The sequence below is a fragment of the Neofelis nebulosa genome, chromosome 12, assembly GCF_028018385.1.
Source record: "Neofelis nebulosa isolate mNeoNeb1 chromosome 12, mNeoNeb1.pri, whole genome shotgun sequence".
NCBI classification, from domain to species: Eukaryota; Metazoa; Chordata; class Mammalia; order Carnivora; family Felidae; genus Neofelis; species Neofelis nebulosa.
In genome coordinates this window covers 2,052,495-2,072,537 of record NC_080793.1, presented here as the reverse complement: position 1 = coordinate 2,072,537, position 20,043 = coordinate 2,052,495, and the positions used below count along the sequence as shown (strand labels likewise).

General features: G+C 58.9%; 1 protein-coding gene across 1 annotated transcript in view; it reads right to left on the bottom strand.

The window, feature by feature from the left end:
- Positions 1 to 14,366, bottom strand: part of LOC131490939 (uncharacterized) — a 34,937-nt gene extending 20,571 nt beyond the window's left edge. Inside the window, exons 1-2 of the mRNA XM_058693339.1 lie at positions 14,046 to 14,366; positions 13,362 to 13,611 (exon numbers count right to left, since the gene is read on the bottom strand). Coding sequence (XP_058549322.1) covers positions 13,362 to 13,611; positions 14,046 to 14,183 — 388 coding nt within the window. The 5' untranslated portion in view covers positions 14,184 to 14,366. The remainder of the gene's footprint in view (positions 1 to 13,361; positions 13,612 to 14,045) is intronic.
- Positions 14,367 to 20,043: the final 5,677 nt, after the last annotated feature.

The window sequence follows — 20,043 nt, the reverse complement described above, 5'->3', positions numbered from 1 at the left end:
TCCGGAAGTAATAAAATAGTTCAGCAAGGCTGCAGGATACAAGCACAGTACCAACAAAGAAATTGTACGAGACGGTAAACTGGTGCAGCCAATGCGGAAAGCAGCATGGAAACTCCCCAAGACATCGAAAATAGAAACACCATGTAATCCGGCAATTCCACTTTCGGGTATTTAGGGGAAGAAAACGAAACACTCACGCCAAAAGATATCTTACCCCCGCCTCCCAGCACTACTTACAGAGTCAAGACGTGGAAGGAACCCAAACGTCCACGATGGATGGACGGATCAAGAGGATGTGGGAGTGTGCGCACACAGAAACGTACATATCATAGAATACTAGTCAGTCATAAACAAGGAGGAAACCCGTTTGTGACAACACAGACGAGGATATTATGCTACGGGAAATAAGTCCGACGGAGAAAAACAGATATCATGTCTCCTTTGTAAGTGGGATCTTAAAAACAGAGCTCAAAGAACTCACAGACAGAGCAATCACACTGGTGGTTGCCAGAGGCAGGGGCTAAGGGATGAGCGAACCGGGGAAGGTGGGCGAAAGGTACAAGCTGCCGGTGATAAAATAAATAAGCCTAGGGACGTGATGTGCAGCCTGGTCACTATAGTTAATACTGCATTGCATGTGTGGAAACTGCAAAGGGGTAAATCTGAAAAGTCTCTGTGACAAGAAAAAATGTGCAACTACGTGTGCAGATGGACGTTAACAGGCCCTGCTGTGTGATCACTCGGCCATACACACAGCTACCCAATCATCGAGGTACATACGGAACGGACTGAATGCCACGCGTCCGTTCAACAAAATCAGGGGCGCCCGGGGGGCCCAGTCGGTTAAGCGGCCGACTTCAGCTCAGCTCAGGATCTCACAGTTCGTGGGTTCAAGCCCGCATCGGGCTCTGTGCTGATGGCTCAGAGCTGGAGCTGCTTCGGATTCCCTGTCTCCCTCTCTCTCTGCCCCTCCCCCACCTGCACTCTGTCTTTCTCTCTCTCTCTCTCAAAAAGAAACACTACAAGTAGGTGAACTGAAAGACAGCATCACGAAAGCTAGAAGGCACCCTACTGAATGGGACAATGAATCGGCTAAGGACATATATCCTAAGAGACTCGCATGTGGAATGCATATTAAATCTTACAACTCAATAGGAAGAAACCACGCATCCAATTTAAAAATGGGAAATGCAGGGCGCCTGGGTGGCTCAGTCGGTTGAGTGTCCGACTTCGGCTCAGGTCATGATCTCACAGCTCGTGAGTTCGAGCCCCGCGTCGGGCTCTGAGCTGACCGCTCAGAGCCTGGAGCCTGCTTCTGCTTCTGTGTCTCCCTCTCTCTCTGCCCCTAACCCACTCACATTCTGCCTCTGTCTCTCTCAATAATAAATAAACATGAAAAAATTTTTTTTAAAAATGGGAAATGCAGGGGCGCCTGGGTGGCGCAGTCGGTTAAGCGTCCGACTTCAGCCAGGTCACGATCTCACGGTCCGTGAGTTCGAGCCCCGCGTCAGGCTCTGGGCTGATGGCTCAGAGCCTGGAGCCTGTTTCTGATTCTGTGTCTCCCTCTCTCTCTGTCCCTCCCCCGTTCATGCTCTGTCTCTCTCTGTCCCAAAAATAAATAAACGTTGAAAAAAAAATTTTTTTTAAATAAAAAATTAAAAAAAAAAGGGAAATGCAGCTGAGGAGACATTTCTCGACAAACGATAAACAAGTGACCAACAATGTTCCACATCGTTCTTTAGGATGGAAATCCAATCAAAGCCACCATGACATACAAGTTCACATCCACCAGGACGGCTGTCATTAAAATGATAGATATTAAGAAGTGTTGGCACGGATCTGTAGACGTTGGGGTCCTCCTCCTATGCTGGCAGAAATATAAAGTGATGTAGTCCTTTGGGAGACAGTCTGGCCATGTTTCAAAACGTAAACACGGAGTATCCATATGATCCAGGGATGAAAACCTGTGAAAAGCCTGACCGTGAACATTCACAGCATTGCCACTCACAGTTGCCCAAAGGTAGAAACGCCCCCAATGTCCATCGACTGCTGAGTGGATACAGAACACGGCCTATCTACACCATAAAAATGATTTGAAGAACATGATCAGGCTTGAGACCGACTGAACTCCCGGTCCATGCCGCACTCACGGTGAACCTTGACAACATCAGCTGCATTTAAAGGAGCCTTCGGAAACCAGCACATCCGCGTTATTCTGTGTATAGAAGAGGCCCAACACAGCCTCCCTAGCTACAGCTGGGCACCTGCTACCAGGTCATTACAGGAAAAATGACCTCAGGTGTGCCCCTGCCCCCAGGCGCCCCGAGGGGGTCGAGGGCAGTGGTGGTGGACGGTGCTCCCCTTGGTACCGAGGATGCGCCCTCTCACCTGCTGGATGACGGGGGTCCCCGATCCTCCATGGAGGGACGGAGGTCTCCAGCCGGTCCCTTCATACACAAACAAGGACAGTGCAAGACAAAGGCCCGGGGACAGGCAAAGGATCCCCGGTCCCCCGGGGCAGCTGGGCAGTCGAAGGGCACCCAGACCTGCCCCAGCACCGGAAAGTCCTAAGTGGACTCTGGGCACCGGCTGAGCCCCGTGCAAGGGCTGCAAACTGTGGGCGGGCACGGGTCGCCCTGCAACAGGTTGCGCACACCCAGTGCGCACGACGAGGCCCCACAGCGGCTGGAGGAACCCTTCCAACACCCCCACGGACGTGCGCCACGCGGGACCAGGAGGGGCGGAGACTCCCGGGCGGGATGCGCGCCCTCCTGGCTGGGTCCCAGGACGTGGCTAAGTGAGGACAGAGGCCCGCGACTTGAGCCCGAGCCTCCCTTCCCCTGCCCCAGGCGTGTGTCTCCTCTCCTGCCCTGGTTGGAGGGCCCCAGTCCTGCCCCAGTGTCCCCACCCCTGCCTCCGACGTCCCCACCCACTGCCTCCTGCTACCCTCCAGCCCTGCTGGGAGCCCACACTGCCCCCAGGCTGGGTGAGCGATGTGGTTCCACCTCAGGCCCTCGGGGACAGTTGGGAAACAAGCCAGGAAAGGCGGGCACTGGCCCAGGGCAGCTGTAGGAAACACCTGTGTGCTCACTCCTCTGTCCCGGCTGTTACTGGCCATGTGAAATTCTGGAACGAAAGGTTGGGCCAGTTTCCGGTGGAATATAAAATGTAGACACTGCAGGGAGGGCTGAGACCCAAGAAACACAGCAGGATTCTGGAGGAGATGTGCGTCCCCCAACATCCCCGCCCCCGCCAGGCGGCCCTGCCGCCCCAGACCCTGCACGCCAGCCACGGTGTCTCCCGCCGGGGTGCTGGCCGGGGTCCAGCGTCTGCCATGACCCTAATTGTAGAGGATCTCGTTTCAGAAAATCTAGAACAGGGTGTTATGCAGACATCGTGTGTGATACCTTGTTCCAGTTACTGGCATATTTCCTACAGGATGCTAGAAATGAGAAAAAGAACAGTGATGGGCCCGGAGACACCCCATAATCCCACCGCTGACCTCCACCTCCCCTGGCTCCCAGGTGGGTCCTGGGCGTTTGAGTCGGCATCAAACTGGGAAAAGGGTGCTTGGCTCTCTGCGGCATCACCCTCGGACGCCCCAGTGTCGGGGCTCCAGGGACTGACCGGCTAGAGGTCACCTGCTTAGCCCCCACGCGTGTCCAGACGGGCAGGCTGCAGGCCCCGGGCGCTTCTCCCTGCCCCTCCGCGTCAGCTCTGTGCTTGCCCCTGCCCCTCGCCTGGGGGCCGTGTGGACTCCGCTCCCTCCCGCTACTCCCTCTGCTGCAGGCCGGCGGCCACCACGTCCCCAGCCGGAGAGGGAGGGCCGACGAGAACACCCGCAAGCGACGTATTTCTGGCGTCTATGCCCGGCTCGAGCGGCACCCGCTCCGGTCAGCTCCAGGCGCACACACCCCGTCCCGTTCCCTGCTGGATTCTCAGCCCTCAAACTGTGCCGGGTGAGGAATAACACTTCACATCTCGCTGACTCACTGGGACCGTCCCAGAGCCGCATGACGCGGGCCCCGCTGTTTACAGCGACACATGGGAGCCGCGGCCTCGTGTCCATTCATTCATCACCGCAGGCGTCAGCACCCGTGTCTGTCTGCTGCTGTGTGCAGGCACCCGCACACGATGGTGAAGCCCAGACACCACCCTGCCCTCGGGCTCACAGCCTAAGTGGAGGGACGGCGTCTCCCCCACAGTCAGCAGCTGGGGCCACAGAGGCAGAGCATCCCCACCCTCCCCAACCTGCAGTGACCCCCGACTCCTGGCCCGACTTCCGGCGCCCTGCGTGAGCTGGTCCAGACGCCCTCCCCTGTGGGCAGCCCTCACCCCACTCCGGCCTCCCTAGGGCCTTCCTCCCCCAGGGAGCCCACGGAGCCGCGGCCCCTCAGAGGCCCCTGTCACCACCGCCCCTCCCATGGCCCCCACCCAGGACGTCCTCATCTCCAGGGTTGGAGCCTCCTCAGGCTCCCGTGCGAGCTCAGGCTTTGGGTCGGATTGTCCTGGGGGCAAACCCACAATAGGGTCATGTCCCAGCCCTGTGACCCACAAACTCACGTGGTGGGGGTCAGAGCCTCATTTTCTTCGTTGATAATGGGGTCCGTGACTCCCATCTCAGGAAGGTGAGCAGGAGGCACGGGGGTCACCTGGCTGGGGGAGCCCCAACCCAGGACAAGACCTGGGCTGGTCAGGGCAGGGCTCCATGAGGGTGAAGACTGAGTCCCTTGTTCCCGTTCACCGCTGGCCTTGGTCGCTTAGAGCTGAGTGCCCTTGATCCCGGGGCCGCAGTTCATGTATAAGAAGGGGTGAAGTCAGTGAGCACCCCGGGGAGTCCCTAGCAACTCTAACCACCCCCAACACTCAGACATCCCCACGATGTGCCCCCTCCTTCCGGGTCTCCCTCCCACCCCTCTGACCCGGCCAGGGCTGCGGCCAGGGACAGGCTGCCCCTTGTGTCCCGGGTTCTGGCAGGAAGACAATGGGAGGAGGTGGAGAGAAGGAGGGGGAGGCGGGAGGTGACAGGCCGATCCTCTCCTTGCCCGTACTTGGTGTCCACCGTCTCCTCCAGGCCCCCTGCCCCGGCCGTGCACCCAGCTGGACCCTGGGGGGGAGCGTGGGGTCTGTGACAGCTGGGACGGTATAGGGACATTCGGCGACCCTCGTGTACCCGCGTGTCCAACCCACCCGGCCCTCAAGTCTGCAGCCCACTGGCTGGGGTGAGGCTGACCCGAGGGCTCACAGGATTTGGGGTTACAGGGCAGCGGTCTGGAGGCAGGGTGCACACGGGATCAGTGGCACGGAGCCCCCCGGGGAGGGCACACAGCCGTGCCAGGCCGAGGACACGAGACCCAGCTGCCCTTTGCTAGGGAGGCCTGTGTGCCTGGCACATCTCCTCTCCATCCACCCAGGAGGAGAGCCTGGGCCCTGTCCACGCTGACGTCACTCCACGCCCAACCTCAGGGCCAGGTGGGAGACTGAGGCCAGGGACCGGCCCAGGACACGTGAGGTGGGCAGAGTCCAAGCAGTGGGGGTCTCCGTCCTAGGCCAAACTCAGTCCTCCCCTGGGGTTCGCCCTGGGAAGGAGACCCCTGAGATCCCGTCGGATCCCTATCAACCCCATACGAGGTGGGGCTGTTATATCTGCATGTCCCCAGACCGTACAGGCAAGCACACGCACACACACACACACACACACACGCACACTGACCACCCGGCAGCGGCTCAAGGGGAGTACACCCTGGAGGGGGGAGGTGACACCGGGGCAAGAAGAAGGGGACTAGAGGCAGTTCTGCCACGGGGCAGGGGCGCCCAGTGTGCTGGCAGCATGACCAGGGCTCTTACGTGGGGTGGGGAGACGTGCCAGCCTGATGGCCAGCGGGGTCTCCAGGGTACCCAGGGGGCTGCCTGGGCTGGGCACTTCCCCAGGGCACCCGAAGAAGACGGGATCTGGGGTCCTGTGTCCACCACCAGCCTGGATCTAGAAGGAGACACCCCCCTAGTGGGAGGGGGCTACGGGACAGGCCTCAGCTTACTCCTGTGTAAATTGGGCTGCATAGATGTGGTGTCCCAAGGGTCCCACAGGCTTGTCTGCTGGCCCTGGACCTCCACCCCTGCACCAAGATGCTCCTGGTCCTGGGAAAATGCTATCTCCTCCCTCAAGGTCCTTCTGAGCGGAGGGCAGCCTGGGGACTTGGAGGACCGAGGACCTGGGTTTGCAGCACGTGGCCAAGCAGCGGACCCTGGTGTGGGGACCGAGGTCAATACCCTCCTTGTCGGAGCCCCGGGGCCTCATTAGGAAGGGCTTCCAGAGGTAGTGCCCTGGCTGGGGTGAGGAAGCCTTAGGAGTGAACGGGGCACCGGGACGGGAGAGGTGGAACGGGGGCCAAGGGAGGCTTGTGAAGTCCTCACATCGCCCTGGAGCCCGCAGGTCCTGCCCCTGTGCCCCCCTAGGGCCAGGGAGGGCTGCTGCCTGGACTACACCCAAACAAACGTGTGTGTTTTGTTTTCTGGTTTCCAAGCCTGGGGCTGTCATGCCGGTGCTGACCACCAGGGGGCAGGCTGTGTCCACTGTGCTCAGTGAAGTCTCTGGAGGGGGAAGGGACGCTCAGGGGTCAAGCTGGGCGTCCCCTGCCCCCAACCCAACATGTACCTCTTACTATTAGTCTGCATGTCCACAGCGTGAGCTGCTCAGAGGCAGGTAGGGACTCTGAGTTCCTCTCTGGACGCATTCAGCCCCTGTACCTCTTACCCTGAGCAGGGGCTGTGTTGGGCCCAGGGGCCGGAGTCAAAGATCCCGTGAGGTCCCAGCCCTCCAGGAGCTCACAGCCCAGAGGGGGAGGTGGGTCAAAGCACAAGAGTGAATCCGTGTGAAAGGAAAGACCAACACTGTCGGGAAATGAAGCAGGGTGAAGGAGGGCGGCCAGGGGCCCTGGGTGGGTGGGGGTCTCACAGGCTTCCAGGGTGGCTCTGATGCTGGGACCCAGAAGGACAAGAGGAGCCAGTCCCACACACGTCTGCAAGCAGTGTGCTCCGGGGACAAGCAAAGCTGCAGAGACTCAGAGGCACGGAGGGTTTGTCCGCAGAGGAGCTGAGGAGGAGCCAGTGTGGCCGGAGAGAGCTCGGGAGGGAGGAGAGTGGGCCCGGGCCCCAGCCTGGAGGATGGGCTGTTGTCTATGCTGGGGGACACATTCACCTTACTTGGACCACCTCACACTTTCTGTACCAGTCTCCCGGCTCGGCTCAGCTGGGGGCCTCAGCCCCACGTTCACCCAGGAGGCCAGGGCTGCAGCCTCAGCGGAGGCTCGACTGGGGCAGGGTCCGCCTCCAAGACCGCGACCGGGCACGTGCTCTTGGCAGGATTCGGCCGGGACTGGGGGGGTCTCAGGACTTCTGTGTCTCAGCCCGGAGCCTCTGCAGGTTCTTGGCACTGGGCCTCCTGGGGCAGCTCATATTGTCTGCTCTTGCTTCGTCAGAGGGAGACACACACACAGACACACAGACTGACACAGAGACAGAGAATGGACCCGGGAGAAAAGGAACCCAGAGAAACCACAGGCTTTCATGAACCAGCTTGGAAGCGACACCCATCGTTATATTCTCTCCCTCAGAACCGGTCACACGGGCCTTCCACCGGGGAGGGGAGAGGATGTCACGAGGATTCAAGAGGCTGTGTTAGTAAAAGAGGGCACGTGTCAGAGATAGAGACCCCTGTGCGTGCTGTGACGCCACAGTCTGACGCCAGCCAGGACAGGGCTGGTCCTCCCGTGGCCCAATCACAAACTGGGAGATGCAGAAGGCTGGACGGTCACACCACAGAGGGGAGAGCATCCCTCACGACCCAGGGCCAGAAAGGTTCACAGGACTCTGGGCCAATTAATGCACCAAAGCCAGTGCGTTCCCCGGGATGGAAGCCAGACCCGTCCCAGTCCGAGGGAGGCGGTCCCCACGGGAGCAGGCGTCAGAGATGCGGGGCGTCCCGGGGAGGGACTCTGGCAAGTGAGACCCAAGGGAGGCATTGGTGGTCTCTTCAGACGGGCAGGTTTCTGGTCTGGGGACCGGCCGCCCAGGTGACAAGGTGAGGAAGCACAGGTCCCCAGTTCAGATGTGATGGGCTCCCGTGTCTGGGAGAGAGTCCTCAGGCAGAGAGGAGGGACCAGGGGCTCCAGGGGGATGTGGCAAGCCTGCCGGGAACCAGCCCCTCCGGCTGCAGGTGAACCCAGGTGCCAGAGGGACCTGAACGGGACAGCAGTGCGTGGCCGGCCTCGCTTTCCCCATCCAAGGCCAATGTCTTCTGCAGCCCTTGCCACACCGCCCCTCGTCTCCAAGCAAAGTGGTCTCTTCACTCAGGTTCCCTGGTGCCCGTTCAGGACAAGGATGCCTCCCGGTAAGAAAGAGGAGAGCCGGCGGGGCTCACCCTGCCCGGGGGCCCTGGCAGACAAGCCGGCACTGGGCCTGTGGACCACGGCCCTCTCCTGCCCCCACCGGCACCGTCTGCCCTCTGTCTGCTGACCCCCACCTCCCAGGAGACAAATCCAGCCCGAGGACCGCCTCGGGGTCGGCCTGGGAAGATCTGGGTGTTAGGACAGGTGAGGGAAGACACAAGGGGTGTTCTCGACTCCCAAATCTGACGACCCAAGTCTGGGAGGCGAGAGGAAGATGGGAGGAAATGCAGGGTGTGCATTTGCACGTCTTCCTAAGAGTAGAGGTGGGTGGGTGACCCAGGGACTCGGGCGGAGACCTGACGCCTTCAAGGGAGCCGGGAGGAGGATCCGAGAGAACCAGAGCAAACCCACAAAAGCACAGGGGCGGCGGGAGGTGCCAGAGACCTACGTGTGCGGGTCCTCCAGGGCCCCCACCCTTCGCTCTGTGTGTGTGTGTGTGCGCGTGTGTGTGTGTGTGTGTGTGTGTGAGTGTGTACAATGGTTAAAAACCTTGGTGAATATGGCTTACGTGTCTTCTTAGGGTGAGGAGGGCCATGGGGACGGCGCTCCCCTTGCTGGCTGACGGGTGAGAGGCCGTACCACCTCCTGGGTGGGGTCCGGGGCTCTCTTTTGGGATCCAGGTTCGGGCACACAGCGGGGAGCAGACAGGGTGCCAAGGGCAGGCATGGACGCATCCACAAAGGGACAAGGACAGAAGCGGTTTCAGTCAATGACAGCACCTTTCGCATATCAATTCATCTGCTTATTCGAGAAAGGTAAACGTCCACTACATTGCGGGAAGGTTCTGGGGACTTGGACTTAGAACAATGAGCCAACCTAGTTCCTGCTCGCATGGAGCTGACTGCAGCAGGGAGGGGTTCACTGAGGAATTCTGGTGACAGCCATGTGGTCTCGCTGGGATCAGCGGGCTCGTCCAGCAGCTTAGGACCAAGCCAAGTGAGGCCCGCGGTGGAGGGGCTATGCCCGAGCCACCCCAGATAAGCAAGCCTCCGTTCCCTTGGCCTGTCCTTAGATTTCCCATGTGTCCCACGGGTGTGTAGGGAAACAAGCCCCTCGATTTGTCCGTGAACTTGGTCTCGACTCTTCCGGGCAGAGGAGGAAGAACTTCCTGCTGGTCGGTCTCCCCACTGGTAACTCCAGGAGAGGGGTTGACGTCACCAAGGGGACGGGGCGGCACCCCCGGGGGAATGGCTAGGGATCCTTTTCTGGTTAGCGGCCAAGCTGGACTGGGAGCCCTGGCCTCCAGACTCCGTCCTCAACCTCCCTCCCACCCAGATCCTCCCGCTTGATCCCTTGCTGTGACCTCCGCCTGAGATCCCGGAGGAGGCCCGGGAATGTCTCCCAGGAAGGAGGGGCTACGTGGTCGAGCATGTGTTAGCACCCTGGAAGGAGCAGGAACAGGGCTCCCCAGACCTTCATCTCCAAGGGCAGGTGGAGGCAGGGCCTCAAGCCCAGTGAGTGCATGCACCTCCCATTTGTTACCAGAGGGCAGAACCTTCTGTCTGGAGCAAGGGCCAGCGTTTTCCCGGGAGCCCAGCAGACGGCTCTGGAGAGCTCAGGGTAGACCCAGACATCCATGTCAGGCCCCGCGGGGCCTCGGTATCGGGACTGGGCGACAACAGGAGACGTGTCTCTGTGGACAGATGCCAGGTCTCAGGCCACCTGCCACGGGCTCTGCCCTCCAAGTTCTGGGTGACCTTGGACAAAACCTCGGTGTTCCCTGCTATAAAAAGAAGCGATGGGTTCCTCATGGGCTCGTCGAGCTGTGCTTCTGGGATTGGGGGTCGGGCCTCTAGGGGGCCGTGGACGTTCGGGGAGTCCACGCCTCATCCCGGTGTCACCCTGAGCAGCTCTGTCCCGTGTTTGCCACACAGGGCTTCTGCCTTAGGTACCGTCGGGACAGCGTACGCCCGCCCCCATATAGGTGAGGTTTAAAACCGTAAGGGCAGGTGAGCCCTGGGCCAAGCCTGTCCCTCCGGGTCTCTGCTCCTCTGTTCCTTGTTGTCCTGTGCGCTCAGGGGGGACCAGTGGGTATGCAGTCTGGTTGCTCAGTCTACGGGAGTCCAGCTGAACCTGCAGGTCATTCTTTTACCAAATCCCATCGTCCCGCACTCGCTAAGTCCAGGCCTCGACCCACAGCCCCCATCCTGTCCCTGATCCCACGCTGGTCATGGGGAGCAAATCTGCAAGCTCCTCTGAGACCAGCAGGCCGGGACCCCAGGAGCAGACCCAGGGAGAGGAGAGGGCTCCCCCTGCATCCGGCAGAGGAGCTGAGGGTGGGGCAAGGGGCCCAGACCCACATGTGAACGAGGGCATGTTCGGAGGGGCCTGTGTGCCCAGCAGGCTCACCCTGGGCTGGAGAGAAGGACTTGCACTTTGGAGAAGGCTGGGAGGGACGAAGGTCCAGCCTCCCTCATCCACTGAGGCGGTTGGGGCCGCCTTTCCGTTCAGGCTCCACAGGCTGGGACCTGGGGCAGGTGGTCTGGACCTTCTGGACTCGTGCTTCCTTGCAGGCACATGTGCAGAGGCCTCCTCCCAGACTCGTCAGAGGGGACACGGCACAGGAAGATTCAGACCCTGCAAAGGAAGAAGCCACGTGGGGGACCCCGTAGGGTCGTGCTCACTGAAGAGGTCATGGTGCTCAGCACACAGCAGGGACCTGAGTTCCCCAGCTGAATTAGGGAAGGAGGAAGGGAAGGAGGGAGGGAAGGGAAACCATAGAAGTGGGGTCTACCCCAGATCAGGTCAGAGGTCCGGTCAGAGGGCGTCACAACTCGGGCCCTGGAAGGGGGCACGGGACACGTCCTTCTGTCCCTCCAGTACTGACCTGCCTCCACGTGGGACCTGTTGACCTCCTGGATCGTCTCCACCTCCTCCGCAAACAACGCTGAGTGTTCCCAGAAGGGGGACAGTGGGTAGGGGCCAAAGAGGGGCTACCGGAATCCTGTGCCCTGGGGGACTCTGGGACAGCCTTCCAGGTGGCCCTTTATGTCCTCCAGGCACCAGGCCACGATTCCACCTCATGTCTCAGGGAATGTGCCCACCCATCTAGAAGGCCCGTTACATCCCCATGTCACAGATGGGGACACCGAGGCTAATAGCACAGCCTGGGTCACTAGTAAGACGAGCTGGTCAGGAAGCCCATCTCCTTGACTTTGGATTGTCCTATCCGCAGGCGTGCATCTTGGCGTCCTGGAGCACGGGGTCCCTCTTCCTGGGAAACCCCACCACCTGCCGGGGGCCCCCACTTAACTCTGGGGAGCAGAGCTGACCAACGCGCCTGGGGCCCCACATGGGGCTGGGGAAGGGCCGACACCGGGCTCTGGGGGCTCTCCCAGTATTGGGCCAGCCGGTCCCCTGCAGGACGAGGACTTCTCGCTGGGGATCGGCTGGGGCCTCTGCTTCCTCACGTGGATACCTAGGGTGCCGGTCCCCAGGCCAGAAACCTGCCCATCTGAAGGCCACCAGCGCTGCCTCTCTGGGGTCTCGCTTGCCCGAGTCCCACCCCGGGACGTCCCGCATCTCTGACGCCTGCTCCCATGAAGGTCGCCTCCCCTTGGACTGGGACGGGTCTGGCCTCCATCCCAGGTAACGCACGGATTTGGAGCATTATTTGGCCCAGAGGCCTGTGAAACGTTCTGGCCTTGGGTCGTGAGGGATGCTCTCCCCCCTGTGGTGTGACCGTCCAGCCTTCCGCATCTCCCGGTTTCTGTTTGGGCCACGGGAGGACCAGCCGTGTCCTCTCTCGTGGCAGGCTGTGGTGTCACGGCACAAACAGGGGTCTCCACCCCGAGACCGTGCCCATTGTCACCGAAGGGGCCTCTTTTAACCCACCTAATCTTTAATCCATTGTGATTTCAAGGTCAAAGGAGAAAAAGTCTATTTCAAACGACCACAAAGTACGAAAATGAATCTGTCCCATATGAAAGTTCGGTGCGGACCCAAAGTATCTCTGGCGAGATTCCACTTGAAGGAAACCTCCAGAGTAGGTAACGGAACACGGAGAGAAAGCAGACTGGGGGTTCCCAGGGGCTGGCGGGGGCACGAATGGGGAGTGAGGGCTCCGGGTACACGGTGACCTTTGGGGACCGAATTATTCTGCAACAATATTCTGTGGCGTGGTTCACAGAATCGGGAGCATGCCCAGCGCTCAGGAATTGCACAACGTAAAATAAATAAAATTTTTATTGAAGATTAATGTGGATTTTAAACAAACCATGAGCAAATAAAGTAACAGCTACAAAGTAGAGGAGAGAAAGGATAAGGGAGAAGAGGAAGACTCATTCTGGTGGGGGGGCGGAGACTGGGATTGGAGCAAGAATTAGAAATACAATAAACACCCCTCGAAGGCCTTCGGGCCCTTGATTTGTGGCCGGCATCCCTGCGGGAGCAAGGGCGGTGGCAGGAACGGTGTCGGGAGCAGAAGCAGGACCCAGCTGACACTGTTCAGGTGCCCCCTGTCCCAGCACAGGTTCCAGGTCACCTGCTGGCTCTCCGGCCCCTGCAGGAGTCGCCCCAGACTCCACCCCTGCCTGCGGAGACGCCGAGGACCCGGATGCCCTTGGGTCGGGCTCTGGAGCCCCACCAGCTTCTGCTCCTGCCCCGGACTCTTGAGAAGGAAACAGAGTGACGGTTGCAGCGGCTCCAAGGCCTCAGGGTGAGAGGAGGGATGGTCCCCCACCCACCCAGCGCTGGCCTCTCCAGGGGCCTTTGCAGAGACACAACTCACCCCAGAGCCTCCCCGAGAAGCCACGGCCAGGAACCCACACCAGAACCTCTGCCCTCTTGCAGGCCGCAGCCCTGGGCTCTCAGTCTCTGCTCCCGGCCCCACACCAGCCCCTGGGGGCTTCTCCCTGGGAGGCCCAGCACCGCCCTGGTCCCATAAACACACATCTGCCACCCCAGCCTTCTCACCCTCGGGCTCTGGCTCCGGGGGCTCCGGGTCCTGATCCCAGGACCGGTGAACCAGGACCCTGTGGAGGGGCCAGGGCGGTGAAGGAGGCCTTCCCAGGCCAACTCTAGGCTCTGCTTCCGGAGACCTCCGTGTGGCCACTCTCTCCCTGGGTCCAGGGTGGCCCTCCTGGGCGACGGGGCACACGCACAACTCTGTAGGGCAGGTGAATCGGGATTCGGCCAGACGTTTCCCGATTTCATCGGTTGATTTCTGTAAAGACAGTGACCCGCGGACGGCCTAGAGACATCACAGCCCTCCCCAGTCATCCTCACAGTCAGTCCTTCCACCCTCTCCACCTGTGGCTCCCAAATCGGACACAGACCTGAATGTGCACAGACCTGCCCCTGGGACACAGTGACATCCACCAGCAGGGCTTGTGATGAACCTCCAGAACAAGAGGACCACCCCAGCAGACCCTGTCCCTCCCATCGACCCTTGACGGGGATGTGAGCCTGACCCGCCCACCAGGCATCTGACCCCTTCATCAGTCTGCCCCTGCTCAGGTGGGCCCTCCACACACGACCCCTCCTTCCACACAGACACACACACACACACACACACACACACGGGGGGCATGGGGCCGCACAGGTCAGATCAGAGTGGTGTCGGGCTGGACTGGATGTCTCTAGGTCTCCCTGTGTTACCTTTGGGTCCCTGCGAGATAGAGACCTGAGGCGTCCTGTGCACGACCTGACCCACTGTCTCAAGGGTCGGGAAGCATCGCAGCCTCGGGCTCCCCTGAGCCGGCAGCCGGCGGACACGGGCACACAACAGGAGAACATGTTCGTCAGGCGAAGGTGTCCCAACGAATGAGCCCAGTCGGGCGCTGTCTCCAGAACGTGGGTGCCTGGTGACCCGGGTTCCGAGTTCTGTTGGGCTCTGTTACCAGGGAGGTGAGGTCACTTCCTGGGGCCCCCTTACCCGGCTTCCTGCTCCCACAAGAGCCCCTCCCAGTCTGCAAAGGGCTCCCCTCCATCCCATGCCCTGTCCCTACAGTGACACCAACACAGCCCAGACATGTTCCCGCGAGGCCTGGTGCAGCCGGGGCCGTGGCTTTGGGGCCACAGCGCTGGGTTCAGACCTGGGATTTCCTCCTGACCAGTGCTGGGGCCCTGCACAGACCCCGTGCCTCCTAGGGTCCCCCGGTCTCCCGGTCTGCACAGTGGGGTCCTTGTGGCATCTACTTGTAGGGGCGCCATCAGGGAGACACCGTAGACACGTCCCGTGCCTGCTATCCCATGAGGCTCGTGGGCACACGTGGCCGTGGAAAGATGAGGAAGGGGTGGGCCTGGCACGGAACACACTCACGTGGGCCTGGGTCCTCTCCGGGTCCAGGCACAGCCACCCCTCCTGCCTGGGTCCCAGGCCCGGGGGAAGGTGGAGGTGAACTCGTTCAGACCCTGGACCCACCGGACACGCACTCCAGGGGCTCCATTACATTTGGGCTCGGGTCCCAGTGCCTGGTCTGGGCCTACTTGCTGGGCGGTCCCCACTGTGGCTCCCAGACTTCCCGATTCCCGGTCCCACATCCCTCTGTCCCCCCTCCCCTCCCGGGTGGACGGCCCGTGTGACCGGGTTTAAGGGCTAGTATATAATGACTGGGTGTCATTTCCAGGCCGATGCATGGAATTTCTGCTTTCCTCTCTCCTGGGTCCATTCTCTGTCTCTGCCTCGGACTCTGTCTGTCTCTGTGTGTCTCGCAGGAGCAGGGCCTTTGGGCTCCAGGGTCCGGGTGACAACCCTCAGAAGCCTCCCTTGTGGCCCGTGTCCCTCTCCTGGCCCGGTGCTCAGCTCCCTCACGAGGCCTCCTCGGCCCAGCCAGGGCACTGCCTGGGGAACCACTTCCTAATGAGGACCCGAGGCTCCGACAGGGAGGATCTTGACCTCGGTCCCCACACCAGGGTCCATGCTTGGCCACGTGCTGCGCACCCAGGTCCTCGGTCCTCCAAGCCCCCAGGCTGCCCTCTGCTCAGAAGGACCTTGAGGGAGTAGGAAGCGTTTTCCCAGGAGGGGAGAACAGAGGACCAGGGATGAAGATCCCAGGACACAGAGTCATCTATGAGCCTATGGGGCACTTGGGACACTGTCTACGCAGCCCAGTTTAGGAGGAGGAAGCTGAGTCCTTCTGTGCTGTAGCCCCATCCGCACTTCCTAGCTCCAGGGGCCCAAGGTGTTGGACACAGGACCCCAGACCACATCCTCCTCTAGTTCCTGGCAATCCCCCCGGACACCTTGGGGACCTCCTGACTCTCAGCCGGCATATCCTCCTCCCCATGCTCTGGGTCCTGGGCTATTGCCAAAAATCCTGATGTCCCTGCCCCATGGCCCCACTGCCTCCAGCCTTTCTCTTCTTTCCCCCGTATTACCCACCCCCTCCCAGTGTGGACTCCCCTCTGATCCCCAGCTGGGCAGTCAGTGTCAGCGTGTGTGTGTGTTTCTGTGCGTGTGAGCCTTTCTGGAGATGCCCAGAGGTCACAGCCTCACAAGGACGGGGTGGATAGGGAAGCCCCGGCCTCTCAGGGGCTCTCATTCCCAGGGGGAATGCCATGTGGGGGTAGAGGCTGGCCTAGGACTGGAGACCAGCCCTGCTCCTTAGACCCTGCACACCTCGCATGTCCTGGGCCAGTCCTTGCCTCTCCTGACCTCAGTGTCCCCACTGTCCCTGAGGATCAGATGGGGAAGTGCATCAGCATGCACCTGCACCTGGCAAGCTGCGGTGACCCCGACTCCTTACCTGACATCCGGAGCCCCCTGAGAACTGGTCCAGATGCCCCCCCCAGTGTGTTCCCCTCCCCCCTCCCTAGTGTTTTCCTCCCCCAGGGAGCCCACCATCCCTGGCCCCTCAGAGCCCCCTGCTACCACTGCCTCACTTCATGGTTCTTCTTGTTCCCCGAGCGCAGAAGGGACCTAAGGCTGTGAGTGGTCCAGGGAAGCCAGGTTAGCGTGATGCTGGGCACCCAGCCTGGCAAAAGGAGGGGTCCTGGACACAGCTGCAGTGTAGGGGTGGCCTGGGATGCCAGCTGAGGTAGAAATTGCCTGGAAGCCTCATCCACTCCTGTCTGTAGTTGCTTATCTACCCAACAACCCAAACCTGGACAGTGGCCCTGTGGATGGCTGGTGTCCACAACAGGTAGAAGGTTCCTCTGGGTAACTAGAAAAGAGATCAAAGGCAACCTAAATATCTTAGATCGAAAGAAATTATAACGATAGAGGAAACAGAGGAGCCCTCGAGAAAATCGGTGAAAACAACATTCTTTCTTCTAGAGATTTACAAAATTGACAGAATAGACAAAAACTGAACAATTTCGTACCAGGAAATTGGCTGAGATGAAACGCATCAATTCTGAGACACACACAAACTACCAGAACTGACTCCAGAAGAAATGGAAACCACGAGCAGACCTGGAATACGTGCAGAGACTGAAGCGGTACCAAGAGCTTTCCAACAAAGCCAACCCCAGAGCCTGACGCTCTCACTGGTGCTTTGGCCAACACGGTTCAAGAAGGATCCGTCGTTGCAGGACGAGCTTTGACAAAATCTACAACCTTTCATGACAAGTGCTGCCAATGAAATAGAAATAGGAGATTGCATTATGACAAAGGGTATTTAGGAAAAAACTCACATGTGTGTCATTCTCAGTGGTTAAACACTGACCGTTCTCCCCTTATGATGGTGAGTAAGGGAAGGATGCCCTCTTCCAACACCTCATTTCCACAGCGTAATGGAAGTTTGGTCACAGCTACTACACAAGATGGATAATTTAAAAGTTCTCGAATGGACAAGAAGGAAAATACGTGTATATATTCCATGACCTTACGGGCAAAATATCATGGAATAAAAACATTCTGTGTGAGATTATAATACTTTCACCAAGCTATGGGCAGAGAAGTCCAACACATAGGGATCAATGGAATCCAACTGGGAATCAATGAATAAATCCGTACGGGTATGGTCACTTGTTTATGAACATGGGTGCCAAGACCGTTCCGTGCGGTAAAAACGGAGTATTCGCAAACGGTGTTGGGAAACCAGATTCCACACAGAAAAGCGTGAACTCAGAACATTACCTGACACCACGGAAAACAATGATCTCCAGGGGCACCTGGGTGGTTCAGGCAGTGAGTGGGTCATCCAACGTCAGCCCACGTCATACCTCCCAGTTCAGGAGTTTGAGCCTTGTAGCTGGCTCGTTGCCGTCATCATGGACCCCGCTTCGGATCCTCTGTCCTCCCCCCCACCGCCGCTTGCCCACTCATGCTCTCCCTCTCAAATATAAGGAAAACATTTTCTCAAGGGCAAAAATCTTAACGCCCCAGAAATCAATAAAGAGCACTTAGAGGGTAATCTTCATTCCCTTGGGTTTGGCAGTCGTGTCTCTAATGTAGCACCGGAGGCAAGGCAACCAAGGAGAAAAGAGACACACGGGACTTCATCATTGCCAAAACGTTTTGTGAATGCCTGACAATCTCAAACGAATGTAAAGAAAACCCAAAGAATGGTAGGAAATATTGGCACACCGTAATTCTGATAAGGGTATTGCATCTGGAATATACAAAGAAAAGGAAATGCAACCCGACACCGCACCACCACAGTAACCCGCCTTCCCACACCCACAAGGAGGGGCTCTACTGAATACACCGACATCACACCTGTTGGGGAGGATTTCGAGAACTCGGAACCCGCTTACGTAGCCGAGGGAGACGTAAAATGGTGGAGCCTCTGTAGCAGAACGTTTGGCACGTTCTCGAAGAGTCGGGCGTATGCGTATCATTTCACCCAAGTTGTCTATCGTATAACCAGAAGAATCGAGTTCGGGTGCTCTAACGAAAGCCTGTACGTAAATACTCATAGCAGCACCATTCACAATAGCCCTTTATTCGTTCGGGCACAAAGGACTGAAGTGTGGATACGGGCTACAGTGTGATGAACTCGGTGTTTGTTTCTTCAGAGAGAGAGAACGTACACAGAGTGTGAGGGGCAGAGGGAGAGGGAGAGAGAATCTGAAGCTGGGTCCACACCCAGCACAGAGCCCGTCTCTGGGTTCCACCTCGTGACCCTGAGATCATGACCTGCGCTGCAGTCAAGAGTCTGATGTGTAAGCAACTGAGCCTCCCAGGCGCCCCCAACGTAGGCGAACTAGAAAACGTTATACTAAGTGGCAGAAACCAGACACAAAATACCACACGCTGTAGGATCCCACCCGTGTGAAAAACTCATAATGAGAAGTAAAGAAATAGTGACGGGAGCCACGTCGCTGGTTGCCGGGGAGCACGGGGGGTCGGCAAGAGCAAGCACCTGACCCTCGGCGGGGACTGGTTTTCTGCCTGGGGTGATGGGGATGTTTGGAACTAGATAGCGGTGATGGCGCCCGGCAGAGGAAGCCTAGTTAAGGTCAGGGACTTGTACCATGTTAAATGTTCAAAAGGAGAAAGTCGAGGGGCACCTGGGGGGCTCAGTCAGTGCCACGTCCGACCTCGGCTCAGATCATGATCTCACGGTTCGTGAGTTCGAGCCCCGCGTCGGGCTCTGTGCTGACAGCGTGGAGCCTGGAGCCTGTTTCAGATTCTGTGTCTCCTTCCCTCTCTGCCCCTCCCCCGCTCGCACTCTGTGTCTCTCTCTGTCTCAAAAATAGACGTTCAAAAAATTAAAGCGAGAAAGTCCATTTTATATTACATTTAAGACATCAATACACGTACTAGTGAAAAGCAACAAACCAAGAAAAGAGAAAGAATGCCTTCCCGGATGAGGACGGGAAGACTCCGGTCTGGAGCTGGCACTGGCCGTGTCTCGTAAGCGGTGCCGAGGCAGGCGGGAGCCGGGTCTGGCTCTGGAGCAGGTGCTGGCGGGGGTCTCGCCGTGTCGAGGGCACCGGCTCTGCGTCAGGAGGGGATGCGAGAGCGAATGCGGGGCCGGCTCTAGTCTGGGCCTTTGGCTGGCTCTGTCTCCGCGAACGTGTCAGAGCGGGTCACGGCCCTGGAGCTGGGAGCCCAGCCGACACCGGGGCGGGTGACAGAGCGTCTCTGTCTCTGCAGTCCCCGGGCAGTAACCTGGGACCTGTGCGGGGACAGCGGGCACCTGAGCACAGTCAGCTGGGTCCTGCTTCTGCTCCCGACACCGTTCCTGCCACCGCCCTTGCTCCCGCAGGGATGCCGGCCACAAATCAAGGGCCCGAAGGCCTTCGAGGGGTGTTTATTGTATTTCTAATTCTTGCTCCAATCCCAGTCTCCGCCCCCCCACCAGAATGAGTCTTCCTCTTCTCCCTTATCCTTTCTCTCCTCTACTTTGTAGCTGTTACTTTATTTGCTCATGGTTTGCTTAAAATCCACAGTAATCTTCAATAAAAATTTTATTTTTTTTTATGTTGTGCAATTCCTGAGCACTGGGCATGCTCACGATTCTGTGAACCACGCCACAGAATATTGTTGCAGAATAATTCGGTCCCCAAAGGTCACCGTGTACCCGGAGCCCTCACTCCCCATTCGTGCCCCCGCCAGCCCCTGGGAACCCCCAGTCTGCTTTCTCTCCGTGTTCCGTTACCTACTCTGGAGGTTTCCTTCAAGTGGAATCTCGCCAGAGATACTTTGGGTCCGCATCGACCTTTCATATGGGACAGATTTATTTTCATACTTTGTGGTCGTTTG